Here is an 18,870-nt window from a genome sequence, read left to right as displayed (position 1 = left end):
GTTTTAATTCCTACCAATTTCTCAATGAAATAATATTACTATCTTTATTCTGATATTCTATAATAATCTATACTAACAAATTAGTAACAACTACAACTAAAAAAAAAAAAAAAAAGGTTGTTTAGCTCCCTGGACATCATGGTTTTCTAATTACAAAAAGGTTACCGAACCCTGCACTAGTAGCACTTAGGTTATGGGATTATTAAGTTAAAAGGTCTCTACGCCATTTTCTTTTGAGCCTTCGACGGGGATTTCCAGGAAGTGAAGGGGTTAGGCTTTTATTAAAGGATTTTCGTGACCTTCTAATCTATCATTAGTATAGTAAATATAGTATACATATATTATATTATACATTTTAAATGAAAACTACACTTATTATAAAACAATATTTTATATAAATATAAATTTACAACCACAAGACGTAGTTTTTCTTTTCAGATGACACAAATAATTCACTGGTTAGGTTAGGTACACAACGACTGGTACCCAATACTTTCGCAAAAACTATAATAGTATCTTATATACACATAGATATCTTCTTTAAATTATTAAAATTATCTTTCTTCTAAAAATGCATATGTCGTGTGTGTGTGTGTGTGTGTGTTTGTGTTAGTGATCCACAGTAAAAATATATTGTGCTCAATGCTCATGGTTCTAAAACTTATTGGTACATAGGTAACCCCTAACCCAAAAGTGTGTTCCTTGAAACAAATTTTTAACATTTTACGTTTTAAAGAGGAGGATTATGGGCTAAACGCACGAGGATTAGTTGGTTCGCAAAAAAATAATTATTATTTAAATTTTTATAGAATTGTCATTGGTTACATAAAATGCTTAGTTATTAATTTATTATAATTGGATATAACTTTAGATCTATATTTTATATTAAAACCAATCAAATGATTTAGAAATAATAATATTAAAATATATATAATATGTAGTTAACATATAACGAAATTTAAGACAGGATACGGAAATTTACTTTATTTCGGGTAACGCCTGTACAGGTTCTGATAGTTTATAATTTTATATAGCTATTATAGGTATACTCGTATTATACATATGTACTTACTAAAATTATTAAACTTGTAATATTGTAATTTTAAATATAATAAAAAAATTATTATTATTATTCACTTAACAAAAATTCTTAACGCATTTATACACTATGTGTTCTTGTAAAAATATGTGAAAAAAAATTAAAATCTGTAAATTAAGTAAGTACTGCGTTCTTTTAGTATTGCTGACTCGAACACCACCTGTTTGAACATCTTGCAGCGTATAATAACACATTAATAATTCGTTAAAGGGAGAAACCCGATTTTTTAAATCCCTTAACAATTTACATATTGAAATTTTAGTGTGGGAACCGTTATGGAACAACGGTTTTACCTTCCCTATTTTATATGACTTGTGGGCGCAAAAGGGTTGTATAATACATATTAATATAAAAATGTGTGCGTGTATTATATAGTATATACAAGCAGCGATGTATTAATGTGTGAGACGTATAAGTGGAATGACGGTCGAACATTTCGCGGTTCTTTTTATCATAAGACTTCACAAGTCATGACAGCGACATATATTTATACAGTGAAAGGTAGGCCTACGAGTTTTAGATTGTACGAAATACTAAAGACCAACGTACATAAATGTAAATTGTATGTTCAAAATAGTAATAAAAAAAATGATATGTATACTATACGACTATACATATATAAAATAAAACGTGAGCTGTGTATGAAAATATTTATAACATCGGTTTTCATTTAGTACATCCGCTGAAACACGTCATATATGATAATGTATATATATATATATATGTCTTATATTTTGGAAATTTGACCGGAAATGAATTTGCCCTTTGCATGTTATTTACTAAAGTACTATAGTATAGCTTATTATTCACTTAGGATATATTATCAAATTCAAATAATTTATTCTGTATGTGGCGACAAAATTTAACTTATTGATCCCAGGAGACTTGAACACAAATCATTTAATCGTATAGTGTTTTATTGTTTTTTTATGCATGTCATTTATTAGTTACACAGTACATACCGCGTATTCCGTTTATATGTGGTATTGTGGTGTATAATTACGAATGCTTTTTCGAAATCAATTTCAATGTAATAGTGTCGTAAATAAACACTTAAACCGTTATAATTAATATATGATGTTAATGCATATCTAATACATCGATCAAATTTATTAAATTATTCGTTAGATGAAAACTTATCTATGGTTGTCTAAACAATTTTAAATAATTGATTTATGTATTTGTACTGTTACTGTGATAAATTAAAAAATCATCCCTAGGAACTATATTAATATATAAATATGTTGTATGTTCGGATGTTCCTACTTATTATTTTTAAAATATTTTCTAGATTTTTAAACATAAAAAATGATTTCCTACGTAAAGTGTGTAAGAAAATGATTTTTAAACACTTTCTGCTGGCACCACCGGAAGGTCATTGTACCAATTTACGGCCTCGCAACTATTGTGGTGTGGTGAATTCGTAATTCAGTTCGGCCAACGCTGTCTTTGGACTATATTTACGTTATAACATCCTTGGTCCCTCGGTCTGGTTCACACGCATGCAAATTCATAATTTCTCAATATTATATACTTTAATTAACGTTAAATATACCATTTCAATAACTAACAATTTTAAAAAATAGATGCATATTTTGGTGACTCTCCAAACGAAAATCAATAAAAAAAAATGGCAATAAAGTTAAACGTGTAAACAAGGTATAATACCTAATTATTTATTGATGTACAAATCTAAATTTCAATATTCTTGATAATAATACACATTTGTATCATATATTCATATAAACTATATAGAAAACTGAACAGTATATAATATAGTCATAACATCTAATGATTTATACAAAATATAGTTGTATAAAAATTGTATATTAATAAAGGATTTATAACAAATTTAAAGAAAAATAACCAGGTGATAAAATTAGATCATTATTAAAAATAGAAAAACTAGTTGCAGTTAATTACTGAAATATCCCTATTAAATGTAGATATAGCCTATCAGTAAAAAACAAATTGTGTGCAGTGGATCACATTGAGTACATATTCAAGTGCAATGTGTCCTTGATCTAGAAATATATGTTTATTATAATAATAAAATAGTATAAGTATGTATAATGGTCACTATATGATATCATTAACCGTCCGCAGAGTTTACCTTTCGTTTTTTAGTCCTTGATTTTGGCTATATACCGAGATGACAAGTCACGTAAGACTACATTTAATGAGACATATTATATATGTACAATTGTACATGTATTAGGATGTTCGTTCAAATGGCTTCAACTAGTCCATAAATGGATGGGATATCGTCTTTGTTAAGAACTTTGAAAACCAAAAGGCTGTATCACATATTCATCTGTGTTACATTAATTATTTAAACCCATATAGTGTATGGTAGTTATTATTATTTAATAAACATAGACACGTGATTGATAAATATATTTTTTGAGTGTTGGAACTAAATCTTTATTAGAAAAAAATATATACTTATTTTTATAACAGGAATTGATAACAAATTTCAAGTTTAAACCGGTCAAGGTACGTAATATCAATTTTTGCCTGATTTAATTTTTAGAACCGTTCACTTTACAAGTTGCTAGCATTGATAAATAAAATCTCGTAAGATATATATTTATTTTGTTATCCGTTTTCAATATAGTTCGCACCATACAATTGTAGCACTATTCTATTGGACTAAAAAATACAATAATAATAAAAAGCCAACTATAATATTATCAATAAATCACATTACTGTCGTCGTAATAATATTACAGCAGTCAACAACACATAGTAGTATAGTACGTATTAGTGTATTACGTATGGCGAATTGGTGGGTGAGATGTTTTTTTCTCTCTCCACTTGCCAGCCTTTATTCATATAAACGTATACATGATTATACATATTTAATACTGCTGTGCAGTGTGGTTCAATGGCCGGTCTGTGCCATTGAAAGAAGAGTTGTACTAGTAATCATGAGATAGCCTGCGCAAAAACGTTAGAGATCATTGATTCTCACTCAACTTGTCTTGTTGTTGTTAGTATTATTATATAATACATATATATATATATTTACTGTATTATTGTGTATCATTTATATCTATATTTCTTTATGGTAACTTATTTTTCCTTATTTTGCTTCATTGTCTGTACGGTGGTAAGTGACATCATTGCATATTCATTCGTCCAATAAAAGTTAACCGAAAACCGTTAAATCAAATCCACTTAGGGGTTTGCCGTCAAGAACGCATTCAGAAATATAGACCCGGGTGGGGGAAAAAGTTAAAAGTATAAATACTTAAGCCATGCAAGTAGGTAATACAGCAATTAATATTTAATATTAACTAAAATAGTGTGGGACATGCCCTCCGCTACCCTCTGCGGGCGCCATGGTTGGCTATTGGCTCATCAATAAATTAAATGTTGTTATTAAAATTCCCGTGTCGTCACAATTGCTCTTTTTCCTTTCCTATGGGTACAAATAAACGACATACATTTTTAAATTAATTGTAGCTTATCAATTAGACAACTTTAATTTTTCACAAAGGAAAACACGTAATATCTCTTCTTAAGTAGTTATCTGAACTATTTTTATTTTGATTATACAAAATAAGTGATGTATAATATTTCAAGTATTTCAAGACCAAGTATTTCCCTTACGAAATAAATAAATTTCTATCATAAAAAACAATTTATTCTAAAATTATGTACCTACAGTCTGAAAAATAATTAATATTAATTTACCATTTTTATTATTGATTAAAGTGCAGAGAGCATGGTGTTTTTAATACTGCATAATAATATGTAAATAAATAATAATAATGTTGATGTAAACCCGACAGGTTAGGTAAATGTTTATTAGGGTATTCTCTTTTACTACTAAGGAATTGTATGATATTTTTTGTGGTTGTGTGATAATTACTTCAAATTTTCTAGAAAACTCGAGGTGAAAAAACAATGATTGATATTTTGTTAGATTTCACGAAGTTTAGTGAAATGGGAGAAATGTTGTTAGTATAATGGTATACCATACAACTGTGAATTGTGATTTGATTTATTTTTTATTTAGGTTAGTACCTATATTTTTGAGTGGGATGATTTGATAAAAAGGATTGTGTGAATAGAATTGCATTTTTGGTGTAAATTATATTATTTTTATATAATAAATAGATTAATTATTATTACGGTTTCTAATTTTGTACAATATTTATTCTGATTATTTTGAACCACGTCATCGAAAAAAGCAAATATTTTATTCGTTTTTAAAGACGTACTAATAAATAAATCAATATGAAATCACAAAAAAACTACTTAGTTTAAATATATATACCCGTATGGTATATAATATATATATTTATTTTTTATTCATATATAATGGTCGCTTTGACACATTTATAAAAATAATAAATATGTTTAAATTAAAATTAAAATCGAAACAAGTTTGTTATCTCAAATCGCGAAAATTGTGTAGATACCTAAGAGAAACCTGAGAAACGTAATTAGAATTTTGTGTTAGGGATTATATAATGTTATATGTACGACCCAATACTTTAAAGGATAGATATTTTTAATATAATAAAATATAATACTTTTTACCATAAAGTATTAATTAATTTAGTATATATAGTGTAACAAGACTATTTAACAAACTTCCATTACAGATGTTACTATATTTGTTAAATAGTTCTGTTACACTCTGTATATTTTTAATTTTTACTCAATTCTATTGCAAATATACGTGACATTAAAATCTAGGTATTACATAAAATCTGTTTATTAATAACATAATTTATATGTTCTGGTGGCATTTTAATAAAGCCAACAACACATTTGGTCTATTCTTACCTATACGAGATTTCTTTCGGCTAATTAGGCTATATAGTCTATATAGGTTGGTAGTATAAAAAAAAAGGTTGGTACTATAAATTATACTATATTTAAGTATATAGTGTATAGTATATACATTATTTAGATTACGTGATTCGTGATTGTGTACTTGAAAAAAGCCAAAGGAGGATTCATCCACTATATCGTCTATATAAGTATACGCCACTGGTATCTAGTATATATTATATTTACGACAAACATTCCTAATTTCTATAGATAGATTCCTTATTTTATAGTTATAGTACTATTATACTTTTATATTTTATATTTTCAAAATAATAATCTTTATTAAATGATATTAATTTGTATACTGTAAATTTTTTACCGGAATCTTTTTAATCAAAGACCATATTTCTCTGATTAGTACCATATTTTTAAAAACGTATGTTATAGTAGTAAATTTATAATTTATAATAAACGAATGGAAGTCGTATAAATACGCAGAATTGTATTTTAACTACAAGCATATGAATACCATAGTGCTTAGTACTTGGATCAATGTTATTATGTCATCAAACACCCTTACGTAGAATACACCATAGTTGGTTTCAACAATTACAAAATTAACTTATAATCATTAGTAGATAACTTATTAACTATTATATATATTAATTTAAAATATATTTTATAAAAACATTGTAAATTATGTAGCGTATACAATTTAGAATTTGAAAATGTGCATAATATATTAATCCTTTGACAAAAAATTATACTTATCAATTACTGATAATTTAATTCATTTTTTTTTTTGTAACCACGTATATTTTATTTTTACAGTTTGACACCTACGTTAAGTCACTGAATATCGAACCTCAAGCACCTATGTTTCGAATAGTAACAGATGGACAGCTTCCAATTCGTCAGTGTTTGCATCGGGAATCATCTATTAAAGATATTGAACTGCCCGAATACTACAATGTATTTCACGACCTACGGAAGGATTTCTCCAAATTCTACAATGCACCCCAAGACCAAACTTTCAACTCAATTACAGATCTGGTTAATTGTATCCTTTTATATTATGTAAAAAAAAACTATAGCATATTCTTCTAGTTTACTACCGGTAAGTACTAAGTCGTTAAAGCCAGAGTAGACGATATGTATAGAATGTTTAGATAGCGTACTTGCGAAACAAGTTTTACTTGTTTTAGTAAGCCTAAATTGGCTAGCCACATTTTTTTATAGATCGTCAACTTTTTTTTCTCTAAACGCCTAATAATGAATTAAGTCTAATAGTTCTGAGGTTTTTTTTTAAATAAACCTACGTATTAATTTAATATTATCTTATAAAAGATATAACTACTAATTATAATATTGGAAATTAATTCAAATTTAGTCTTAATCTTGTTAATAGAAGATAAAATGAATTGCACTTAAATTTATTTCCAAGAATATTTTCATATGCTTGATTTTTCTACTATTTTAGAGTGACTTAAAAACATTGACAGTAACATTTCTATTGATTATAAAAATACTGAATTAATTTACTGATTGATATTTTATTATTAAGAGAACGCTATACCCGCATGTGTTGTCTCTGTCTTATACACGCGTAACATAGTTAAAAACTGTTTTGCGCATGACAATTTTACTCCCTCGATATTTATATAAAAATTACCAAAATTTTAAATCGCTTTGAGGAGAACTTTACCTGTGTTGTAGCGTTTTAATTTTTTTGATAGTGGTAACCAATAATTTTTAATAATTAAATGAAAAAAACCTAAAGTTCTCAAACCGATAGCTTTAATTGCATTCATGTTATCAAAAAAATTAAAACGCTACGACTCAGATAAAGTTCTTCCCAATGGGATTTATAATTTTGGTTGTTTTGATTAAAATATCGAGGGATAAAGTTGTCCCGCCCAAAACAGTTTTTAACTATGTTACGCGTGTATAAGATAGAGACAACACATGCAGGTATAGCGTCCTCTTAAACGGCGTCAGTGCTGCAACACTTACTACACCTTTTATCTTTAATTAATTTATAAATATTTATATTGTATAATATATTGTGATATGATCAATTACTAAATAATCATCTATTTTTACACTAATGTTTGATTTCCAGTATTAGAAACAAACATCTGATTTTGCCAGGTTTTACATTTTAACCTTTCTTGTGATAGGAATTATGTTTACGGAGTTTTCACATAGATAATATATATGCATGACTGTATGTTGCTCGGGGGATCACAGTATCAACTGATAAATTATAATTAAATATTAATAATACAGTGAATGCAATATTTTTGAGAAAAATTATAGTAATATAATATACATTTAAGATTTGATATACTCGTAGTTATACGATTAACACTATACATATTAGGATCGTTGTAAAAATATGTACATCCCGAAACTACGAACTTTCATCCCCTATTTCAACTCCTTCAAGTCTTTTTCGCAACAAAATGTAGTCTATGTTCTTCTCAAAGGTCTAAAACTCTAAACTATCTCTTTTTCAAATTTCATCAAAATCAGTTCAGTAGTTTAGACGTGAAAGCAAAAAGACTCACATAGTTACTTTCATATTTATAATATTAAGAGGTGAACCATACACGGTGTGTTAAATTATTTAAATAATTAATATTGAATTGCTTGCTAAAGCTGAAAATAAATTATCAATAATAATTATTAACAATTATTTTTACTAAATTCGGTAGTGACTATTTGTATTAAGGTGTATGAAAACTATTTTGTCAAATAAAAATTAATATTTTTTTAACAATTTTCAATTTTAATCTGGTCCAGTGGTCCATATTTGTCTTGATTTTGGTGTTAGACGTTTGTTAATTTACTATTTATAGTTATAGTTTAATATTAATATAATTAATATAAATAAATTTTTTTGTTATATAATTTATAAAAAAAATGTATATTATTAAAATAAATAAAAATATGATTAGTTTGTTATTTTTAAATATTACTATGTGTGTAAGGCATAAGGGTGATCAGCGAAAGTCTCAACCTTTATTAACTATAGGTATAATAGTAAATATTTTAATGAAAAGCATTAAATTTAAATTTAAATTTAAATCTTATTTTAAATGTTTCAATGAAAAATTTTTTTATTCAATTTCAAATAAAAAAAAAAACATAAGTTTAAAGCTTTCTTTTGAAAAATTACATATTGTTTCAGTTTTTATTTATTTGAATTATGATTTTAATTAAGTAACTATCATTTGAAATCATTTTATTTTTGTACTACATTAGAAATATGAAAATGTAATGTTTGAATATTTTATAATTTAATCGTATGACTAGGCTCAACACCCTTTTTGATAATTATCATATTTTCATATTGTCAATTCATTACGATATTCACTAAAACGTGTATTTTTTATTTACAATGTTATTTTCATAGTATGCAATTTTATTCAATGTACGAGTATATTTAATGAAATACTGTTTCGAAATTTGTCAATAAATAATTATATTAATTAATAATTAATCTCGTTTAAAAAATATATTTTTTGGAAAATATAATGAATTGATCCAATATTTTTTAAATTTTTACTATACGTCTGTATGTACCTTACAATAAAAACTAGAATATATTTAACTACTCCGTTACTATAGGCAAATTAATTATCATTTGTGTGTAGAATACAAACAGTTAATATTATATAATATTTTAGGAACTCTTTAAAACTTTTTTTAAATCCCTTGTTATAATGACATATATTATTATCTATTTAAATGGATTAAATGTATTGTAGAATACACTTTTAATTTTTTTTATTACGGAGCTTAACTAAAAAATATTGAATTTTTTTTAGAATGTCGTGGAAACTGTATCACAGTATTTCGTGTTATCAACATTTTACTTGAATTTCAGAAACCTATGTACACACATTTTAATATAAACAAAGTCAATAAACTCTAAATAACGGTAATTAACTTGTGTGGAACTGCGTGTCTACACAAGGAACTTTATTATTATAGGTGTGATATGCCCAGTAGGTATATGATTCACGGGAAATAAATAATAATAAGAGTTACATTTTTTTAACAAACACTTGTGTATAATCAAATTTTTGCTAAATAAATATTATTATTATTATTATATTATCAAATCGTAGGTGACCAGACTCAAAAATATACGTGTAACGTAGTCGTAGTGGAAGCAAAGAAAATATTCGATTTTCTTTTTAATAATTTATGAAAAGTCTTATACAACGGACCTTATGTTAACAAGCTTCATAATCACTTCAGGTTCGATGAGATGTACATCCCCCGTTTTTCGAGGATCATGCACCGTACTAGGGGTGACATAGGTATATCAGTTATCAATATTATTCAATATTCACAGATAACCCTTGTAGGCATAGACAACGTTTAATCATCTCGAAGATCGTTTTTTTATGATTTATCGTATTTTATAATAAGTATACTATAAATACAAGGTAATAATGCTCAAATTTGATAGGTATGCTTCATATCTTTAGATAACTTCACGAATAACACTAATAAGTAATCAATAAAATTTAGTGCATCATGAATCGTCTTAACTGAGCATTTATAGGCATTAATAACTATATTGAATGGATCATTTATAATTATTATACTTATGAGCTATATTATAATAACTTATATTATTATTCAGTAAATATTAATTACAATTTATTTATGTATATAATACATAATATATTAATATTTATAAGACGTTAATATTTATTCATTCTCTTAACTTCTATTAGAGGTATACTGAATGCGTCCAAAGGTCATAATTTTGTGTTTTATTACTTATTTAAATATTTAATTTCTAGAGCAACTGTATAATAATATGAAGTAGATATGTATAAAACATGTACTCGAATATAAATAGTATTGTTATGTAAATGAGTTAGTTGAGTAAATTAAAATTATCAATGCCTGTCATATTCTAAAAATAAGATATATAGCCAGGTAATTTGGTAGTATTTAAAAATTGGTAACAGACATTTCTAAAGTGCACATACATATATAATATAGGTATGTCTTGCAATCCGCAATACCTTACTTTTCTTCTTTGTATTTTCATTTCATTAATTAAATATAATTACTGTTATATTATGGGTACCCACTATTTAATAATAATTACAGTAAATATTAAGTAGGTAGATGCATAATCCAACGAATTTTATGATTATAATAATAACATATTTTATTTCTCCCGTGATTAATTAGTCAAATGTCTTTAGTATACACAATTTATGTTTATGTATATTTTCCATATCTTAAATTGTATAACTAGAAACATTTCATAATATTTGTATGTTTCAAAGGGTCAATGGGATTATCTGGGGATTGAATGGATAACAATATTGATAAACTGATCCTTAGGCATGTTATGAATTATAACCAAATCGCCTTTCTAAGTATATTATTTATTGTCCGCAATATAATTTATTATGTAGACGACCAAGTACTAAAATTTAATTTAATGGTTTTAAATCATTTATATTATATTATAGTTTATTATTACATTATACGTAATAGGTAGATGTATAATAAATTGTATTATATAAACACTACATAAAATACCAGAATAAAATATTGTAAATTATAAGAAGTTGGTACTGATCAATTAGTAATTTTCAGTTTTTAATTTTTACATTTTTTCTAGAATATTATTAAGATATATTTACTCATAATTCAATTATTTTATAACAATAAAAAAATGACAGTATTTCAATAATTTAAATAATTGTTTTTATGATAAAAGACAAAACAACAGCTTATTAATGTTTTTAAATATATTTAAATATGTATTATATGAAATCATTGATGCCTGAAATTTTTAGTCTTTATGATACAAATATTTGATTACATTTAGATATGTCCAATCTAATATATTTAATTTACAACTCGAGTTATTAAATTAAACAGCGGTATAGAAAAGGTACACTAATAATACTTCATGAGTATTCTTTGCATAGGCGTATCTAAAGCCCCCCCCAGAATTATTTCGTTTTGGTAAATTGTTCTTATTATATTGAACTTGTAGCGAATGGCAATAATATTAAAATTATTTATTTTGTAATTATTAATCAGCGATAATACTTAATATACGTATCCTAATACTATGGTCGATGGAATTTAGGAATTTAAGGATTAATAGATGATTTACAGAAAGTTGATTTAAATTCCGTTAAAGCTGAAATACCGGAACAAAAATATTCAATCAATTTACCCCCCCCCCCACCATCCCCGATATATTTGATCGCCCTACGCCTATGATTTTTTGTCTGATTTAGTCGATGTTTGATACACCTATATTTTATTTACTATAATATTAAATCGTAAAATAATATTATTTCTAAGCTTTAGAGATTAAGCTTTATGACACGAATAATGTTGGACATTGGTGTCCGTTCTGCGTTCATAAAAGTTCTCTTTGTTGACGGTAAAAATTAATATTTTATTAAGGGGCCGTTACATCAGCATTTGTTTTCTCTATCTATCTCCCTCATAGTATAGGAACAAAGATACTCCATATTTCCACGATTACGACTCTCTGGTTCAGTTTAGGGCAAAAGCACCTATTATATATTTTATAAAGAAGAGTATTTCCTGTGCATTGACCGGATAGATTTTTAATATTTATATTTTTTATAAATATAAGCATGTTTTAATTTAAAATAATTTCGATTATTTTTAACCATTATTAATTTTAAAATTATTGTAAATATTAAAAATCCATCCGGTCAGCAGTGCACAGGAAATTCTCTTCTTTATAAAATATATAATAAGTGCTTTTGCCCTAAACTGAATCAGAGAGTTGTAATCGTGGAAATACGGAGCATCTTTGTTCCTATGAGGGAGATAGACAGAGAAAACTAATACTGGTTTAGCGGCCCCTTAAGAGGGTGCCAGCGTAATATTTGTTATCTCTCTCTAACCCACGTACAACATAGCAAATTTTACGTTCCAATAATGGTTATACTTATAACTTATAGCCATTTTTGTGAACGTAAAATTTACCGAGTTACGCGTGGGTCAGAGAGAGAAAACAAATAGTCCGCTGACATCCTCTTAACCAAATAATAATTATTGGTATATATATCTATAATACCTGAAATGACGTTATTAGTAAAATAATTTGCATTTTATTTTTTTGAAATAATTAACAATAGTTAATTTAAAATGTTACATAAATATTAAGTACCTATTTCAAATGCTTGATAATATATTTTATTGTTTTAATTTAGGACGTTTACGTTTTACGTTTACATCTGTTAGTTTTATATCTAAGCTATTTAGTCTTTACTTATATGCCTATATTGACGTAATGTTTAAATATATTTAAAGTTAATGACATAATTTCCAATTTCATATGAAGAGTGAAGTGTTGGACTTTATTTGAATAAAATAAAAAAAATACCAACAAATATCTGATAAGAAATATAAATAATACCTAATGAAATTACGATAAGTCGACAATTTCCGAATAGTTCCGAGTATAACCGAGTTATAGCTAATGCAAACCCGTTGTAGAGTGCGCTACAAGTGCACACCAAGGGACTAGAGATAACTAATTTCTTAGACTCTTAATCAGTAATCAGTCTTCAGTCGCGATTATTATGTTGCGCGTGTACTTAGTAATAGAATTTATTATTATTTTATAATTGTTATTTTATTATCTTGAATATTTGGTTTACATTGCTGTTTTATGTGAGTATTATATTTTTTGTATTTATTTATTTTCAAAAATAGAAATTTTTAAATTTATTTATTATAATAAAACAATTATACTTCGAGACAACGTATTTTATAATATGGCTAGTAAACTGATTTTATTGAATTGTTGTAGACTTACTTGTTTGAATTGTTTTATGATAAACTTTTAAATCAATGTATGATTATATTTCGGTTCTTATCGTGGGCAATATTTGTTATATTTTCAATCTCCCATTAAATTATAACAATTAAAAGTATTTTGATTGTAATATCACAAGTTATAATCTAAAAACAATGTTGACATAGAATTACTAATATTATAAAAAGATTATGTACAGGACAGTCGCTGAGTCGCATTAAATATTTCATAATAAATTTTTAAAAAAATGATTAAAAATTGTCACATTATACATACTAACAAAATATTGTATAACTACAATATAATATTACATTATTTACTTTTGTAGACACACTCACACACTTATAACTTATAAGTATACACGATGTGACCATAGTAAGGCTTTGTTATAATATTGTATATTATGTTTATAATTATTGTAAGTAGGATTGTTGTTGGTTAGCTGTAATCAAAATAATATTGATTGATAAATTACTTTTATACTTGTATACTACATAAAAATATTGACTTATGTAGTCGTGTATATAAATAAAATTCGTGTTTTGCCAGTTTAAGAATTAAAAACTAGTATCCACTATAGTATACGTGTCGATTATTATTACGATATTACCAATAAGTTAGATGTTTGTCATTTAGAACATATTATGTTATAAAGAAGTATCTATACCAGGTCTTGGAAAATTATTATAATGTAGTATGCATTCTGTATCATATGCTCGTTTAGAGGCCGTTAATTTGACATTGGTCGTAATACTAAGTTGACAGGGTGGAGAAACCCTATTACTTCGATTTTGGGGGTTTCTTTATAAGGTTGCTCTATTGGAATTCCTACATTTACACTAATTTTGTTTTTTCATTGGTAATTACTGATTTAAAAAAAATTATTAACTAGGTACTTATCGTGAATAATAACATCATCCGTGGTTAATACTTGTGACGTTCTTGTTCACTCTACCGGGGTGTGTATGTATAGTACTATAGTGTATACTATATAGATAGTATTTACTACTAGACAATAAATATTGTTTTCATGAAGAAAATAAATAGTGTTAAAATAATATCGTCGGCCATAGCGCGCGGCATTGAGAGAGTAATATTTTGACTATTTTTATTTTCTTCTAATATAATTTTCGCAATTATACTATGGGCTATGGACTTTATACATCTGTTCATGGTGTTATCGTTATTTTCTCGTTTATATTAATAAATAACTTGTTATTCGACAGAAATATTATATTTGAGAAATAGTTACCATAAAAAAATATACATCATTTTATAAATTACACATCTTAATACAAAATAAGTAAGTAGATAAAATCTATATTATTGAATACCTATATAATCTTTCTCAACCCTCCCCCCATTAACATAATTCGATTAAATAAAATGGCTCATTTTATTTTTACATTTGGATTTTTATATCGGTACATGATCGATAACATATACGATGACAAATAAAGGTATAAAGAAATCGGTATTTATGGGATACATGGATACACTTAAGGAGATGGTCATTATCACAGGATTGCTATATTCACAGGATTAATTTTATCTTTTTTTGTGATGTTTGTTATTTGGATTGTATGCAATTTGTTTCGACCTTTTACCGTTTAATGTGATCACATAAATCTTCGAACTTAATAGATATAAACAACAGAATTATTCATGTTACTTCCAGATAACGACAAAAATAAACTCTTCGATTATAATAAAATATATATATATATATATGTTATATTATTCCTTATCTAATTCTGCATTTTAGAGCTAGAGGTATCGTCATATTAGATTTCTTAACATTGCATTGGATTTTGTATTATATTGTAATGAATAATGATAATCATTATACTTCGATCATATTTTAGAATCCTATGAAACATACTAATTTTCAGTCACGTGACCATTTATTCAGTAATTTAATAATATCATTGATCTTAATGGATATCATGATATATATATAATATATTATCTTGTAAAATGTTGTTTTTACACTAATACTATTTTATTAAATATAAATCCAAGATTAAAATATATGTATAAATAACAAGTTTATGTACTATATTAACTATAAAGATATACATTTTATTATAATAAAGTAGGTAATATTATAAATATCTTTTATTTTGTTCACTCGCTCTTGAAACACTTGTAAAAATCAAGAATGTCTTAAGATTTTGTCGTCGATATTAAATATTGATTAATTTATGAATCAAATTAATGAAAATAATAAATTATAATTATAATGTATATGTATCGTTTATAGGGTATTAAAAAATGTTTAGTTTCTTTATAAATAATCACTCCAAAATAATATTTTATCGCTTTTTTGAAGAACAACTTTCTTTATACGTCACATCACCATAAATATATCACCAAATTCCTTGTTGCTATGTAACAAATATATTTAAAGACTAATATTATTCACCTCAATATTAGTAAATAATAACTAGAAGTTGCATTATTTTTATAATCATTTTAAAATTAAAATAACTAAATACATTTTTTTGTCACTAATCTTTTATGTTAATAAAACAATTTTTCTTTTATATTCATTATTTTGTTATCTGTTTAAAATTGGTTAAAAAATACACACATGGAATTTTCAAATAAATTGATTGAATAGTTCAATAATATTATTGTGTGATATAATATTATCTATTAATTCACATATAAATACTTTAATCCATGTTTCCTGAAATTTTTTTGAAAATACTAAATGATAATGAATCAACGTATAATGCAATTATTACAAAGTTTTTCTTAGTTTTAAATACTATCGGGTATATTTTGGTTGTCAAATATTTTCTACTACTATCATAATATTATTTTACACTTTGACTATCTATTGTTATTTTTTTTAATTGTTTTTAAATTCTATCGTTTTCTCCTTCGCATCTGTTGACTGCAATTATCAGAACAATCTTAGTTCATATTGAATATAAGTAATATAAAATATTATTATAATCTAATATTACGTGTAGTACTGTGGTGTTACTGGCTACTGTGTTTTATGGCATAAAATTGTCAATATTATCAGTTATTTTTTTATTAATATAGGAAAATTTCTCTAACCAGGTTAATGTGTTCCCCTATATCTTTAAATTAATTAAAGAAGTTAAAAAATTGTATTTTTTGTTTTTTAATATGCAGTTAAACAAAAAGAATAAATTATAATTTATAACTAGTATTCCATCTTTCTTTATGAAACGTACATAATGCTACAATGAAAAACATAAAAATAAAATAAAAATATTCATTTAGGTTATTTAGCTATTACCTACCTATATTTTTTTTTTAAATTAATTTATAGTAAATTTATTTTAAACATTATAATATAATTGTTAATTTTATTAATTAAATACATTAAAAATAAATGTTTATATAGGTATATAGAAAATTATTGACATTTTTTGTTTTATTTTACTATATACATTAAAGCAAAACAAAAATAACTTCATACTCAAATACATTTTTTTTTTTTTATTTTTTTTTTTAATATGATTGAGAAAATAACTGCTATAAAAATGTATTTGGAGAAATTATACAATTTTTGAATCTTATAATATATGTATAATATTATTATATAGATTTGATATAAATTGTATCTGCTATGACGTCATCTGTGGCTAAAAAAGTAATTTTGTACATACTTAATGTATATCTTTTATGCATTTCACATAATAAAAAAATTAAAAAGTGCTCAAATGTAAATAAAAAAATTCATTACTCGCACTTTGCTCTCAAGAATAGTTGATACCTGTATACTATAGGTGAGTAACAATCTAAAAAGGTATACCTCTCATAAACCGCTACATACAGCGACTGCTCGTTATCAGCAACAGGTTGTGTGTGCAGCCGTTAATCGCTTTACTTACTATATATTATATTATAATTTATGTGCTCAAACGTGCAAACACACACAAAAAAAAAGAGTTCATCGAAATGAACAAATGAATGCCATAGTCATACATTATTGTTTGTCCTGTGTTAAATATAACCATAATATTATATTACATTTACGGAATAACGTTAATATTATTGGTACCTACTACTATCTAGTACTATTAACTAATTATACGTATAATTGTACACTGAATAGGTGTATTTAATTTGTAATATATATTTTATATAGTAATAATAATTTATGTTTAGATTTTTTTCAAATGCATAACGTGAATATTTTCGATTATATTCACATGCACACTCGTTGCAAATAAAAATATTTTTAAAAAAACCATTATTATAATACCATTAAAAAAAATTGCAACTATACTTGTGATTAGATATCATCATTAACACACCTGGCTGGCTCTGACGACCCATTTCGATTTGCATAATTTATAATATTTAATTTCCGTTTAATTCAATTATGAACCACGTATTATATTTTATATACCTAATGATATTATGCATATTGTATCGGATTGTGTTTTTATCGTACATAATAATATCATCATATAATACTACCGTCGATTGTGTTTTTAAATAATACCATCATAAATCATAATTAATTTTATATTACATATTATTATTATTATTATTATTATTGGCTATTGCTGTTTTCACAAAGTGGTTGTTTCCTTGACCCCCGACTATTTAGATCTAGAAATAACTCATGAAATCGATTCTCAGTTCTACGTAGCCGAGGTCAAGGATATGGTAAACATTGTCCAAAGGCTTATAGCTGATGGTAAGTTCTCGGGTATTAAAAATTCAGTTTTTTTTGTTTTTATTGCCATCAGATGTGCCCGTGCGCATTAGGATAGAAAAAATGAAAAGAAATTAAACAATTATTACTTTCCGAGTATTCTGTGTCGCAACGTCACCAATCGTCGATCTATTTCTTCAGTGGAGTGTGGTGGAAGGAGTTAAACGAGCTGTGCTGGCAGTTTTCTAGCTCCTGCCCCGCTCCGTGTCCAACCATATTTAACCGAAATTTAATGAAGTCATCAAATTTTAACCGTCTTTCACACAGCGAGTGTAATCCAATATTATTTTGTTGTTGTGTAATTTGTTCAACGTCTTTCAATAACGTATGTCTAAATTTTTTATTTCCATCCCTCTCCACTGACTCATCCATATACCCGCCCGGGTAACAGGAAGTGCACCGCTCAGCAAATTTCAATAA

General features: G+C 25.7%; 1 protein-coding gene across 3 annotated transcripts in view; it reads left to right on the top strand.

Moving 5' to 3' along the window:
- Window positions 1-18,870, top strand: part of LOC132920117 (RNA-binding protein fusilli) — a 72,862-nt gene that overhangs the window by 31,744 nt on the left and 22,248 nt on the right. For all 3 annotated transcript variants that reach the window (XM_060982221.1, XM_060982230.1, XM_060982211.1), the window contains exons 4-5: window positions 6,719-6,947; window positions 18,343-18,432. In XM_060982221.1, coding sequence (XP_060838204.1) covers window positions 6,719-6,947; window positions 18,343-18,432 — 319 coding nt within the window. The remainder of the gene's footprint in view (window positions 1-6,718; window positions 6,948-18,342; window positions 18,433-18,870) is intronic.

This window comes from Rhopalosiphum padi, chromosome 1 (assembly GCF_020882245.1).
Source record: "Rhopalosiphum padi isolate XX-2018 chromosome 1, ASM2088224v1, whole genome shotgun sequence".
NCBI classification, from domain to species: domain Eukaryota; kingdom Metazoa; phylum Arthropoda; class Insecta; order Hemiptera; family Aphididae; genus Rhopalosiphum; species Rhopalosiphum padi.
This window is presented reverse-complemented; position numbering and strand designations above follow the sequence as displayed.